Source organism: Sphaeramia orbicularis, chromosome 12 (genome assembly GCF_902148855.1).
Source record: "Sphaeramia orbicularis chromosome 12, fSphaOr1.1, whole genome shotgun sequence".
NCBI classification, from domain to species: domain Eukaryota; kingdom Metazoa; phylum Chordata; class Actinopteri; order Kurtiformes; family Apogonidae; genus Sphaeramia; species Sphaeramia orbicularis.
The window spans coordinates 41314333-41329926 of NC_043968.1; the positions used below are offsets into that span (position 1 = coordinate 41314333).

General features: G+C 37.7%; 1 protein-coding gene across 1 annotated transcript in view; it reads right to left on the reverse strand.

Moving 5' to 3' along the window:
- apaf1 (apoptotic peptidase activating factor 1) overlaps positions 1 to 15594 on the reverse strand; it is a 50037-nt gene that overhangs the window by 32824 nt on the left and 1619 nt on the right. Inside the window, exons 4-21 of the mRNA XM_030149822.1 lie at positions 14873 to 15070; positions 14584 to 14773; positions 14089 to 14201; positions 13835 to 13966; positions 11145 to 11383; positions 10895 to 11062; positions 10571 to 10702; positions 9985 to 10098; positions 9497 to 9681; positions 9188 to 9314; positions 8655 to 8780; positions 8419 to 8559; positions 8083 to 8208; positions 7448 to 7594; positions 6648 to 6776; positions 6149 to 6274; positions 5137 to 5256; positions 3844 to 3969 (exon numbers count right to left, since the gene is read on the reverse strand). Of these exons, the coding sequence (XP_030005682.1) occupies positions 3844 to 3969; positions 5137 to 5256; positions 6149 to 6274; positions 6648 to 6776; positions 7448 to 7594; positions 8083 to 8208; positions 8419 to 8559; positions 8655 to 8780; positions 9188 to 9314; positions 9497 to 9681; positions 9985 to 10098; positions 10571 to 10702; positions 10895 to 11062; positions 11145 to 11383; positions 13835 to 13966; positions 14089 to 14201; positions 14584 to 14773; positions 14873 to 15070 (2639 nt within the window). The remainder of the gene's footprint in view (positions 1 to 3843; positions 3970 to 5136; positions 5257 to 6148; positions 6275 to 6647; positions 6777 to 7447; positions 7595 to 8082; positions 8209 to 8418; positions 8560 to 8654; positions 8781 to 9187; positions 9315 to 9496; positions 9682 to 9984; positions 10099 to 10570; positions 10703 to 10894; positions 11063 to 11144; positions 11384 to 13834; positions 13967 to 14088; positions 14202 to 14583; positions 14774 to 14872; positions 15071 to 15594) is intronic.

The following is a 15594-nucleotide window of genomic DNA, read 5'->3' on the forward strand; positions in this document are numbered from 1 at the left end:
TTGATTAAATAAGACTAAATTCATTTTAAAATGTACTATGTTTCATGTACTATATTTCAGCCACTTTTTTCTGTAGTGATCTGAAACCTCATCTAGTGCCGTAACAGGAGTTTAACAGCTTATCAACACTGAAATGAGGAAACAACCTTTAGTTATTTACTGACTTACCACTAATACCTCCAGTTCAGTGTGAAAACTGACAACAAATATTGTTTAAAATTTACTGAATTGCACTTTCTTTATTTGATATAACGCTAAAACACATTTCAGCAAAGATTTGTGTTGAAGTTACAGTAAACGATCACAATAAGATGTTACTATAAATGGTAATCCGTTTAACCAAATATTCATTGTTGGTCTTCTTAATTGCTCTCAACTAAATGAATATCAATGAAAAACAAACCATTTTGATCAATAACTACCACAAAGTTAAACAAAATTAGAATCCCCAAGTGTTTTTATTAAGTGTCCCATAAAGTTTCCTAAAATTCTTGACAAAAGTCTGAGGGAGTAGTTGTGAAGCAGGGTGGTGAAGTGCTGCTGCTGGCCTGATGGTGATAAGCACATCAAAAGAGGAATGGGAGGGGGTTGGGGGATGTGAGCTTTGAGTGCGACCACTCAGTCTGGCCAAGACCGCAGTGGCCAGCCAAGGGTCTGACAACTCTCCAGACGTTGCGGATGGAGTCAGAGAACAGAAAAACTTTGATGCTCAAAAGATCTTGGTCGATCACTGGATCACCGATAGTGAATAAAACGCGGTTACACCAGCTATAATGTCAACACCCATGAGACGGAAACTTTAACTGAGTAAGAAATGTTCGTTTTGACAGAAATGGAAAATTCTGTCAGTGTCCTCAGAAAGATCAACAAAAATTAGGAGAGCAAAAGGACATTTATTGTTAGAAAATGTCTCATCTACTAACAGTATAAAGTCAGCTAGTGACTAAATCATGAAGTTCCACAAGGCTAGGCTTACAATGGCATATCTGTTGTGGTATTTAAGAAGCCTCAGTTTTCCTAATTATCCCTTAGACAGGCTTTTTTTCACTGGATAAACCTAATTGACTTTTCTAGGCAATAAATCATTGGTCCATACAGGTTTAAATTAAAGCAGAGAAGAAAGCAGTGAAACACATTGAACAAATGTTAAAAATATTTAGTACCTGTAATTTTAAAGTATACATTAAAAGGCCCATGGCCCTTTGGATTTTACCAGGCTACTAAAATATTTATGTCTATGAAGATGGGGTTGAAATGTCGAAGCAGAGCAAGCCTCAGGCCACCATGAACATGTTTGTCAACCTCTGTGTACTGGGACACACGTTTTAAAGCCTGAGAGACGATGGTGAGATTCACACATTCAGCTCAAGGAGGCTAGGATGGTGCGTAAAGGAAAACGCCTGAAGGTGCTAAGTATTAAAAAAATAAAATAAACAAACACAAAGGAAGGCTAATGGAAGAGCAAAAGATGAGGCTCAATTGTTTTAAATAGTGCAGATGGAGTAAACAAGATATTTAAGCTGTAACATCAGACTGCATAACTTATGTGGAATCCAAACAGACGAAAATGGTGCAGAAAAAAAGATAGTCAGTATTTAGAACTTTCATGTATTATTAAGTGAATAATGTACTCTGACTTATGAGAAGAAAACAAACAGCAGAGGAACAAATACACATAATAAAAGCTAATTCCAGTGCCAAACACACATACATTACACTGTCCCTAATTTACCTGCACGCTCCCTTTGCAAAATCCGACTGCCAACACCAACCCCCTGTAGGAGGTCAGCAGTCGTCGGATCCTGCAGCCAACTGTCCTCAGTACCTGACTAGCTGTCAGCCCTGCTGCCTGGCACGAAACACACACACACACACACACACACACACACACACACACACACTATACTTTTACCATAAAAACAGGATCACTTTCTCTTTAATAAAACTGGATTATACCTGCATGTTCCTCCAGTAAACTAATTATTAATAAGTCCTGATGATGGAGGAGGAAATGATTGCCTTCCACTGCAGTTACTGGCAACAGGACTTAACACCAGGGCTCCCCCCGGTGTTAACTTGGGGATATGCAAGAATAAAAAGTGGTAAGAGTTACTATTGAAACACTTGAGATGTATCTGTAAATGACTGCATGCAATAACTGTGAATAGATTACTACTAGTAGTAAAACACTGCTTTGCAAATATGGGAAAACAGATGTAAAATGATTTTTAAGATGTACAGTGATTTATTGTTTTCCATAAAATATAGCAGTGTGCCAATAAGAATATAAACAAATATGCATCATTAGGGGAACTCCACTAACTCTATAGCAGCAATATATAATAAAGGGAATGTAGATGAATTTTAAGTGTGAAGCTAGTTTTTCTGTTTTTTCTGCTTTTCTTTTTTTTAAGGATTAACTCAATTACGGGGACCTTCTCTGTAGGTTTGATCTCAAATTCAAATTGGTGATTAAACATAATTCTTTAAATCCTCACATCCCTCTCATATCTCTGGAGTCAGAACACAAGATGAGAGGCACATGAAGAACCAGAGAAGAGCTGTAATTAAAATCATTAACAGCCGTATTCATTAAGTCTGCAGGACCTTTTAATTCATTAGAGTTCCTCTCTGCTGTGGGGGAGTGACCTAGACACAGCACCGACGTGTCTGGGGACTGAGTTTGGGTGTGCGTCTGTGATGTAATATAGGACAAAAACTACTGAGGATGTCCACTGTGTACATAACATGCAATAAACACGTTTATAACCAAATAGAAACACACACTTGCCACAAAGCAGAGCTCATTGTCTACCTGCAAACAACAATTTATCACCAAGACAAAGAGCAGTGGAGCAAGGAGAGTATGGGGACAAATGCAATAAAAGTAGAAAAAAAGAGGGAATAAAATAAAGTGAGTTGTATGTGATAGAGCGGACAGAGCACTGTGGATTATATAAACCACAGGGAAAAAGACAGGCAGGGTTGACCTCATGTACAGCTGAAGGGATGGATTTGAAGAAAAACAAAAGGGTGACAGTGCTAATGTCAGATCTCATGACTTGACGTGGTCTGAAAAACACCTCCAACAGCAACATAGAGCAGAGATTTAAACAAATACACACAGACCTACTATCTTTCCTTTTTTTCTTTAACCCGCCACCACTCCCCCTCTTCAGAAGACAACTTTATTTTTAATTACAGCTTGTGTTTAAGTAACCATCTCAAACTTTATATTCACATGTTCATCCCTTCCTTGCTTGTATACATATACCTAGAGGGAGGCCTCATATAGACAAAACAGACCTGCTATCTAAATACACAGGCATCAATATAGGAATTTAAAGTTGCTGATGCTAAAAAGAAATGTTATTTGTTTGGTGTAATGTACTTTTCACACCCATACAGTTGAAGCTTTTATTATTATTTAGAATTTGTTAAAGCAGCCGAGTAAAAAAAATTGCTGCAAAAATGCTCATATTTATAGACAAATTAAATTATTTTTTATACTACCAGTAAAAATATGATGTGTAGTGATATAGGTCTAAAATAAGTTTATTGTTGCTGGAATTTTGTTTGTTTTTTTTAATGAATTGACTGGCTGTTCCAAAACTGTGAAATAATAAAGAGAAATGCCTGTAATAACTTTCTAAAGTACATGGTAATGTTCAAAAATGTTTCCCTTTTTTAACAGTTCACAAAGGTATTACATTTACACTGACTAAAAAAAACTTCATTCATCACTTAAACCCCTGACGGAATTGTCTAATTGTGTTTACAGCTCCGTGACACATTCACACAACCAAACACACAGTATGTGCTGCACTTCCATGTGTTTTCTACCTGTACAGTGCCGTCCTCCTGACCCAGGACCACAGCCGAGAGCTGCCTGCACATACAGGTGCAACGGATCCGGGACGACTTCTCCTCCGACTGGAACATCACTGATCCTTTCCTGCCATCGCGCACCTGACACACACAAACACACACATTGTTTTCGTGGTAGATCGATATGTACAAAGCAGTAATACTTCAGCTGAACATTTCAGCTTCACTCTACACTCCTGCTTTAACCACCCAGCCAGCCTTCTTTTATTCATTCCACTATTCTCCATTTCCTTTTTTTTTTATTTTTTTTTATAAAGATTCGTGTTCATTAACAGAAGCTCTTACAGGATGTTTATGGTGTTTAGCAAACATCTACAGTTTGTTACAGTGAGATAAAGCGCATTTTACAGAAGGAACATACATAAATTTATACACTAACAGATGCACCACATCAGAAGAGAAAAGAAGAAAAAAATTTTTTTTTAATCAAAACACAACAAAAATATTACATCAACTTGTTTCCAACCCCCCCCTCGTATGGCTCTTCATCCTTTCATTTATATACCTACACAGTCTATGTACATAGTTTATACTTACACCCATCTGTACACATTCATATGTATATAATCAACACATTACTCACAACAAATATATCATTGAGGAAGTTATACAAGAAGAGCCTACAGGGGGATAATTTGAAGCCGGTCCAGGAAGGCTCACACCACTATGGGCAACCAAGTCCAGAGAGGGCAGAATGTCTATGAAGGGGCCCCAGATTTTCCCAAAGGATGCAGGCTTCCCTTTCACATTATATAATATCTTTTCAGGTGTGCAGTAAGACACAAGCTCATTAATCCAGTGTCTTATTGATGGGGAATTTTCAGATTTCCAGTTAATTAAAATAATTTTTTTCACTGTAGTGCTTACAAGTAAAATAAAGTATTTCTCACAATAGGTCACATTAAAAGAGCTTGTGTCCCCCAGAATCCACAGTTTGGGATCCTTTTCAATTTGAATTTCTATTACCCTTGAGGTTAATTCAAAGGCACGTTTCTGAAATTCTTCTATCATTGGGCAATTCCATAGCATGTGTAGAAGATCTGCATCGATCCCTTTACATCTCTGACATCCAGAGAAAATGTTGCTGTCGATTTTATGTAACCTTTCAAGAGTGTAGTATGTCCTACGAAATATATTAAATTGAATTTGCCTATGTTTTGTGGAGATTAGCAGTCTGTGCCTGTTCCAATAAATAATGCCAATCCACCTCCTCATAAACACGCTGTTCTCCATTTTCTCTCAGCTTACCTGCAGTCTGTTGCAGTTGTCTGCCGCCGACACAATGATTTCTTCGTCAGTGAAAAGAACATCAGAGTCTCTCTTCAGGCAGACAGCCGAGGAGGTGTGCACCTTCTTTGTCTCCCATAACTAGATAATAAAATGTACATATAAAGAAACAGCATTAAGTGGAACACAGACTTCAGCGAGTACAAAGTCTCACTCATGATTTTTGCTGATAGCTTTAATACCTGAATTCGATTAAAAGACACAAAAAACTAAGAGGAATTATCTCTCCTTTGCTTATTTGGCAGTGCAGAGCAAAGCCAAAGTGAGGATAAATGCTCTTATTCTCCTATTCTTATCAGCAAAAAATAAACTCACTTTTCAAACAAGGTCTGATTAAACTTTTTTGCAGTGAAATGCCAGGGCAGCGTAATGGCTTCCTGACATGTCCACATAAAATTTTGTTGCAGCACTAGGAGAGTGACTTCATACCACTAAAATAACAACGATAAAATGTTTCCTTGCAATCTTAAATGGGATCTTTTTGTGCACTTACAGCCTTCAGTTTTTATTGTCCAAATAAATGCACTGTTTTTACCACATTAACATCACAGAATTGTTTTACAGTCAATCCTGGAAGGCTAAAGCAGTGACATTTTATGTAATGACTTTATTTTCAGGCCATTTATGGTAAATATTATTAGGTTTATGACAGCCTGAGGACATATCAGTAAACAATCCATGTTTATCTCACTTCAATAATAGGAACAGGCTTGAAGCAAGTTAATGCCACAACTGTAAATAAGTAAAACTCCAGCTTTAAGCTTTATCACATACGTACAGTATATTAAAGCTGAGATACATTCAGTTTTTATCGCTTTGTTTATATTTACAAGAATTGCATTTCTGCAGAATAAAAAAATGAAAGATAATAAAATAACTTAGCTTAAAATGAGAATTTTTTTTACATGTCTTTGAATTTAGAGTCAGAAATAATAATTAGAACTCTATTGACAGAAGCCAAATACAATCTTACCCTGACAGTCTGGTCATCGGAGCAGGAGAGTAACTGTGAGCCATCAGGGGAGAACTGGACACGCTGGACCCAACTCAGGTGGCCACTGCAGTCCGCCATCTTCTTATTGGATCCCAGATCCCACAGCTGGAGAAAACCCACACTGACTATTGTACTACATACATGGCTTTAAAAATATATACTACATCATATACACTTTGTGCAGAACACCACTTCTATTTTCTATATGTCCACTATATTTCACGGTATTGTCCTTGATAAATAAATGAATAAATAAAACAAATTAATATCCTGACACCTGAGGACTTCACAAGGAGACCAAAGCAACATCTAAAACAGGAGATACATAAGTGATTTGACTTATATTAAGGAAAATATGGCCTACAATTTATAAAATTAAAGATTCTTGTAGATTTTCTCTAAAATCAAGGATCACCATGTAGGCATTATTAACCAGAAAATATACAAACAGTGGATTGTGTGCAAATCTGTATTGTACCTCCACAGCGTAGTTTGAATATGCTATAGCGAGCAGGTTACTGGTCGGACAGGCATGACAGTATTGGACCATACTCAGCCGATTGGTTCTGATCTCCAACAGCATGTCTGACGTCTCTACATCAAAAACCTGAGAAAGAGCAACAGATAACACTTAACAGTCTGCAATATTTTCCTTTTTCAGGTATATTTAAATTGCTCACAGTCATAATAATGCTTAGCATTTTAAATAATGAGCTAGGTATTTTCAATAATAAAATATTATGTAGTATTTAGTACAAATGATTCTGCATTATATTATCTGCATAAATTGAAATCTACTGCAAACAGTCATTGCTTAATTCTGTTTTCCATATTCTTTAAGTCAAACAAACAAGCTCAGACACCACTGCAGTGGTCAGCTTGTTTCCAAAAACAGGAACAAATGAAAAAGTAGAGGACACAGACAGACTGATTACTGGACGAGACTGTTTGATTTCTCAAAAGACAGTGGGAGGGGGGTCTGCTCTGCTTTACAGCCAGGGCACACACACTTTGGACTCTCTACAAGATGAACATCCTCCGTTTCCTGTCTCCTTCAATGAAATGACACACTAATAACAAGGGCAGGGAGGACAATGTGAATGTGGTGTTGGATTTCAATCAAACAAGCTACAGACTGATGACAAGATAGATTCAGATCCAAACCAGTGATGCTCACTTTATTACACTTTCTGCAGTAGACTCTAACAAGAGCAAAACAGTTTTAATAGTTAATACTTAAATATGAAAACAAACAAATAAAACAAAGAAAAGTCTCACCCAAACATCATTTCTGGCAGCACATATAATGCGTTTGCCATCAGCAGTCCAGGTGCTGCACTTGACAAGCACTTCTTCATCGCTCTCTGTAAACATTTCCCTCACATTGATTGTCTTCCATTCATTGGCAGATGACACCTGAAACAGCTGCAGAGATGCAGAAAACACAAAAGCATAGTGGCTGGAGTATCATACTGGAATAACTCTTTTTATTATTAGGTATGCCATTGCAGGAAATACAGGTTTTTTAAGAAAATTTCAAGAATGAAGAGATGTGGGTTTTATGTGATCTCAGCAGGAGTTTTATAATCAATTTCCATTGTAATCCATTTATTTGCACAAATAATATAAAGTAACGGAGTAATGTCAAATCTGACATGAATACAAATAGTGAGAATGCTAATTAAAATAGAAAGCATAGAGTAATCCTTCTGCACACTCTGTTATTTTCGTTTATGTCAAGGCAGTGTGGTACATAACACAATTATCATACCAATAGCAAAGTTTATAAATGATCATTTACTTAATCATTGGGTAAATCAATGCAATATGTACTATGGAGTAAGTTAGGTACTTATACTGCATATTAGTTTGTATAGTTTGACATATGTAATTTAATAGCAGTTTAATGTCACCTTAACAGTGCCGTCATTGGAAGAAGTGGACAAAAAGTTGTCATCAGGAGAGAAACAACAGTGGTTGACTGGCTCAAAGTGGCCAAACACAGTGTTCTGGGAGGATGGCTTATTGAGGTTCCACAACTAGAGAAACAAATAAAGAGAAAAATGCTGGTAAAAGAAGAAACAAAGACATAGAAAGATGAAACATAACATCTGTATGCCCTACTGAAAAAGTTTTATTACAATGTATGGCCACAGGATAGTCAATTATTGTTAGAAACCGAGACATACAGAGGAGTATAAATAAGTACATTAACACATGCATATGCTTACAAGTCATACACTGCCCACCTTCACATTTAAAAACTTGTCATTGGAGCAGGTGGCCAGAAGGAGGCGCCGTGTTGTGTTAGTGAACTGACAGTGGTTGACCTGCTCTTCATGCTCCTCCTCAAAGACCCTCAGAAGCATGGCTCGCTCCACATTCCACACCTGAAGACATGCACAGTATAAAATGTAAAAAAAAAAACAAAAACACTATTGCTTGAATGTCACTCAGTTTGTTATAACAGATCTAATCTGCTCACCTTCACTTTCTTGTCACTTGAGCAGGTAGCTAACAAACGGTCGTCAGGGGAGAAAGCACAACAGAGCACCTCCTCATCATGGGCCTGAATCTCCATGAGCTTTTCACCTGATTTGCTTTTAAACACCTGAGTGCACAAGTAGAATAACCCAAAAGTAAAACAGTGACATAAGAATTCATACTGGTATTACCCATCAGGACCACATCCTCTTTTCCCTAAAAATCCACATCTGAAGCATTTCAAAGAAATATCCCGCATTAAAGATTAACTGATGCTTACTATTTCTGAGGATAAGACACAGAGAAAAGTAATTACAAAAGAGGACATAATATTCAAAGTAAAGACTCCTTGTTGCACAACAACAGCACATTTTTACCTTTTCATTTTGTCATTAAATGTCAATTAAGTATTTCGTCCCAGGTGAAATTGTTTTTTGTTCATGACTGTACACACACACACACACACACACACACACACACACACACACACACAATTAAATAATTAAATTCAGAGGCACATGTTTGCTTTGGTACCTTTAGCATTTTGCTGGCTCCACAGGAAGCAATCTTTGTTCCATCATGGGAGAAGCAGGCAGAGTAAATGGAACCCTGATGAGGGTGGATTACCAGAAGGGACAGACTCTCTACACTGCTTTTATTTCTGAGCACAAGACAAGAAAAATCAAGAGGTAGATGCAGTATTAGATTATCTTTTTTGCACATGTATTAATGGTGACATACAATTACAGATTCATAGATGATGAATAGGCCACTGCATTAGACAATATTAATCTAGAAAAATTAATCTAAAAAACCCAAACACAAAAATGCTTGCTTGCATACAGCCAGTCGATGTAGAGTTTTCCTCTGCTGGCCCCTTCCTGCGCCTTCACCAGAGCCTGTCTGTAGACTTCGGAGTTGTGGGGCTCAGACAGAGCGAGCTGCACCACGTCAGGGAAAGGACGCTGCTCCAGCTGGTGACCATTCAGGGACAGAAACTCCTGGAAATGACTGCGCACCTCACTGTTCTGAGGGGACAGGAAGAGACAAAACCCTCAGCTAAATACAGATTAATGATTTCAAATGCCAGAAAAAAATCTTTGTTTTAAAACACTATGATTCTAAACTGGCTGGTCAGAAATGCTTAGGAAAAGAAACTGTGCAAATAAAACCCATTTGTAGGTTGATGAGCCTCTGAACCTTCAGTTTCCTGCAGATTCACCACACACTGGTGAGACTGCTCAAATTTAAGTAAATTAAGCAACACGCTTACCCTTTATATTCATTAACACGCATTATTTAAATGTGCTTTGTTTTTGTTGCCGATATACCTCTTTGTCCAAAATAGGTCCATATTCTACATAGTCATTGATGAGGTGAGCTGGGCCCATGATCTGCGCTTTGATGTTGACCCAGTCCAGAGAAAACATTAAAGCATAGAGCTCCTGGACAGAGTGACAGATAGAGAGAGACACACAGAAAGAATAAAAAACACCATGGTTTCAGTTTTCTGTCATATACACAGGAGATCAACTGGGGGGCTGACACAAAAGCCGATGAACGTCGACAGCTGAGTAATTAAGTAATATCAAAAATGCGCACTTCTTCACAAATGTTTTGACAATGAAAATAAATTATACATGCTGGAAATTAAAATATAACATGCCTTTCAGCTTTCACTTTATTAGAATTTGGATAAATTTTGACCTAAGTCAAAGTACTAGCTGCTTAAGTAGATAAATATGAATCACTATACACTACAGTAATTGATACATAAATATAACCATAACAAATTTAGCTGGGAGTGATTTGCCATAAGCTCCAGGGTTTTTAAATATTACAACTAATGCTATACCCCCTGTCAATAACTTAAACAACATAATTTTAATTCATCAAAATACTGTGAGAGTGTAATACCTGGGAAAGATTAGCCTTGGCCATGTGATATGTTAGGAATCTGATCCAGTAGAGACACTCATCGTCTCCCGAGGTAGGATGTCCATCTTTATAGTGCTGCTGGTACTGACGAACCACCTTAGTGTGAAGACTCTGTATCACACATGCATAGAATATAATGTTGGAAATAACAAGAAAAGTCAAACAAATGAAAAAGACGATAAACATTTGTAGCACACAATCAAATACATCTTTATACTTGTAATGTTTTGACATAAAGTTTTTGTGCATAAGAAAACCATCCACTTCAAAAACTTGAGTGAGACTGACTGCAGTGTAGCTGACCTCAAGCTCATTCCGGTTCTGCTCTACCAGGAAGTCCAGCTGGAGGTCATGCAGATAATAAAGGTAGGGTTTGTTGTTCGAGTCCACATAAAGAAGAGACTTGTTGACAAATTCCTCCAGAATGTCCTCCACCTCCTCCGGCTCCATGTCCCACAGGACAGACAGCACCTGGGAGAGGACATTAGCGGAGTGAAACCCGTTTGGTTTTCTTAACAACCATAGAACACTCATTCATGTTGTGTAGCCAAACCTTGGCAGGAATTTTGATGTCCTTCTCCAGCACAGTGAGGTCTTTGTAGAGGTCTCGATGTTCATCAGGTAATACCTCAATACTGGCAGCCATGGCCTGGTCAAGAGCGTCATAATCATATGACGATGACTTTCTTATACGTTTAAACTGCTTCTGCTGCAGCTGGCACAGGTAATAACGCCAACGGTTGGGTTTATCTTTGAGCAAAGCCCCAATGAGGGACACCACCAGAGGTGAACCTGAGTGGGTGAAATAGGGGACAATCAAGTGTTTGCACAATATAATACATAGTTACATTCACAAATGATCATTTTTCTAACTTTTAATTTGTATGCTCTGACAATGCTGCGGGCCTCCTCAGGTAGTCCTTGAAGTTTAGTTTTGGTGTACAAAGCAAGGAATTCCAAAATATTATTCTCCACTATCGACAAGCTGCTCAACACCCCCCCCACCCCACTACAGCCCTCCACATCCAAGTGCGAGGAGCTTGCAGTGTTCTTCAAGGACAGAATAAGTTCAATCAGACCCAGCATTAATTCCACCACATTAACAGATGCTGTCTGCAGTCCCTGTACTGTGACCATGGGAAAATTCACCTGCATAACATCAGCAGAACTCTACCGAACTGTCAGGGAATGTAACTCCTCAACCTCATGTGTCGATCCAATTCCCACTGCATTCTTTAAGAGAATATTTGACAGCGTCTCAGATCATTTACTCCAAATCATAAACAAATCTCTTCATACTGGTATCTTTCCAGATGCCTTCAAAACAGCTGTTATCAAACCCTTACTAAAGAAACCTAACCTTGACAGTAACGCCATGACCAGTTTTCGTCCTATATCTAATCTCCCGTTCATAGGCAAAGTACTGGAAAAGATAGTCTCTGCTCAAATAAATCACTATCTCAAAGAGAATAACATCTTAGAGGAATTCCAATCAGGCTTCAGGGCTGGTCATAGCACTGAGACCGCCCTCACCAAAATAATCAGTGACCTCAGGCTCAACTCTGATGCCAACAAGGTCTCAATCCTGGTCCTCCTTGACCTAAGTGCAGCATTTGATACAATTGATCATGACATCCTGATTAATCGGCTAGAAAAGCTCGTAGGTTTCTCTGACAGTGTACTACAGTGGTTCAAAACGTATATTAAGGGAAGACAGTACTACGTCAGGCTTGGAGATCACGTGTCAAACACACATGATACATGCTATGGGGTTCCACAAGGGAGCTGCCTGGGTCCACTACTGTTCTCCTTATATATGCTACCACTTGGAGATATCATCAGAAAACATAATGTTAGCTTCCATAGCTATGCGGACGACACACAAATATACATCTCCGCAGAACCCAATGACGTGACAGCCATCCATTCCATTACAAACTGCCTCACAGCAATGAATCAGTGGATGTGCAGGAACTTTCTGAAACTGAATGAGGAAAAAACTGAAATCCTGCTTGTTGGCCCAAAAGCAAAAAGGGAAATGCTGATGAGTAGGATGGGCAAACTCACTTCCTGGATCAAACCAGAAGTGACAAGTCTGGGAGTCATTATAGACTCAGACTTAAACTTTAAGTCCCACATAAAGAAAGTCACTAAAACGTCATTCTTCCACCTCAGAAACATAGCCAAAGTAATGCCGGTTATAAATCGAAAGGATGCTGAAAAACTGGTCCATGCTTTTATCTCCAGCAGACTGGACTACTGTAATGCACTCCTTACAGGTCTTCCAAAAAGCAGCACAGACAGACTTCAGCTGATTCAGAACTCTGCAGCTAGGTTATTAACCAAAACCAAGAAGAGAGAGCACATTACTCCAGTGCTGGTTTCCCTGCACTGGCTACCGGTAACCTACAGAATTGATTTTAAGATACTACTCCTCACGTATAAAGCTCTAAATGGAATCGGACCAAGTTACATTGCAAACTCACTGATCAATTATGTACAAACTAGAACACTGAGGTCATCAAACGCAGGGTTACTAGCGACTCCCAGAAATATTACAAAGAAAATGGGGGACGCAGCCTTTACTAACTATGCACCAAAGTCATGGAATACAATTCCAAAAGACATTAGAGAAGCCAGTTCACTGAATATATTTAAAACCAAATTAAAAACATTTTTATTCTCATTAGCCTTTGAAAGGAGATAAAAATGGGGTCACAATTCAGGAACCAGGAATGTGCGGTTTTTTCATTTTTATTTTACTTTATTGTATTTCTGTTTTTATTTTTTATTTTACTGTATTTCAAATTTCATCTTATTTCTTGCACTTCAAAAATTCTATGTATAATCAAATATTTTAATGTGCGCTGCTTTTATTTTTATTTTATTGTATTTCTCTCACATTTCATCTTATTTCTTGCACTTCAAAAATTCTATGCATAATCAAATATTTTAATGTGGGCTGTTTTTATATTTATTTTTATTTTATTGTATTTCTAATCAAATCTAAATGTATTTTAATATTGTTTTTTTTTTTTTTTCAATCAATGTGAAGCACTTTGGGCTACAATTTCTGTATGAAAGGTGCTATACAAATAAAGTTTATTATTATTATTATTATTATTATTATTATTATTATTATTATTATTATGCTGACCAGTTTTGTTACTAAATCTTGCCTTACAGACCAGAGAAGCAGCTTTCACTTAGACTGAATACATGCCTATGTGTGCATTAACATACCCTTGCATTCTCTGACAATGCTGCGGGCCTCCTCAGGTAGTCCTTGAAGTTTAGTTTTGGTGTACAAAGCAAGGATTTCCAGGCCCTTGTTATCTTCAAGACCACTCTCTACTTCCACTTCATATTTTGCACCTTTAAAATATAAACAAGTCAACAGCTGCAGCATTTCTAAAATTATCACTCCAATATAAGAGCAAAACTACTACAGAGGAAAATAGTGTTGAAAAAGTAAAACAAAAAGGAGAGGAACCTACCACTAACTGAATCAGTGAGGCTTCTATTTCTGGTGGTCAACAGTATTCGACAATGGATATCAAGTGCTTTCAGTACTGTACTGTCCCAGATGTCATCTAGAATCAGCAGAGATCTAAATGACAGAAATAGTTAAGAGACAAGAACAGGAACTATTACTCACTATTACTATCACAATGCGTATAATCAAGCTGCAACTCTTTTTATAATGTTTTAGAATATCAGTCACACAGTAACCACTGAGAGAAATATGGATATGTACCATCAAACATTCCAGCAGTTATTAACCCTCAAAACAGCCAAAGTGCTTATTCTTATTGTAAGTAAATAACTTCTACAAGACCTAGTCAGCATCTACCACCACCACATAATTATCTGTTTCAATTTAATTTGATTAAATTATTAATTTTATTCTTTTATCTTGAAATATTAGTACAATCTAGATGCCACTTCTTTGAGAAGTATGAAGAAAATTATATATATCTTAAGATGACAACCTTGGATATCTGCGGAGCATAAGGAAGCGCAGGCGCTCTTTGGCCTCATCCAGAGAGTTTGGTGGTCGTTGGAGGGACTGGGAATCTAGGCTCTGTTCCAAGCGGAAGCACAATGACTGGATCTTCGCCAGCAGGTCTGGTTTGTCCAGTTGGCCAATTGACAGCCAATGGACACCTCCAGGAAAGCACTCTGTAGAGAATTGCAGGAAAAGAGAAGTGACTTTACATAGGTGAGGCAAGGCAGGGATGCACGGATGATGTCATACCAATGGTCCTAAATTTTATTCACCTTCAATGAGTCCATGGTGTCGAACCGCCTCAGCAGCCAGTACAGACTTGCCTGAGCCAGCCATTCCAAAGACAGTGACCCAGCCAGGCTCCTTCTGGAGTCGATACAGCTTCTCTCGGATTCGGTTGACCAATTCTGGTCTGCTAACAAACACCACAGGCCTCTGAGGTACACCACCTTCACTCAGCACCGTCTGAACTGTTAGATAAACAAAATGCTTCATTTGTCACCATCAATAGACACGTACAAAAAAATGTAAATGTACTGTTCTCTCAACTCAACTTTATTTATAAAGCACTTTAAAAACAACACAGTTGGCCAAAGTGCTGTACACAGACATAAATACAAATAAAAACACATAAAAGAATTAATAAAAAAAAAATAAAAGTGATTATAAATGAAAACAATAATATTTTTCCCTGTTCAGGATAAAAATATAAAAAACAGCTGTGTCATCTGCTACAAACAAAATGATCACAACCTGGTTTTTCATTACTGATAAAAATGAAATCTGCAAATGTACTGCATGTACATGCTTACATCCCCTGCTATTGCAGATGTTGTTTTCACATCTGAGTGTTGTTCCATAACCAGTGTGTTATGTTAATTTTTTCACATTATCTTGTGGCTATTTTAATTTTTATGGGTATTGCTGTGTAATGAGTTCATTACTTGTTTATTCATTATAAGTCTTTTATTTAGTATTTATCTTTTTATAATCC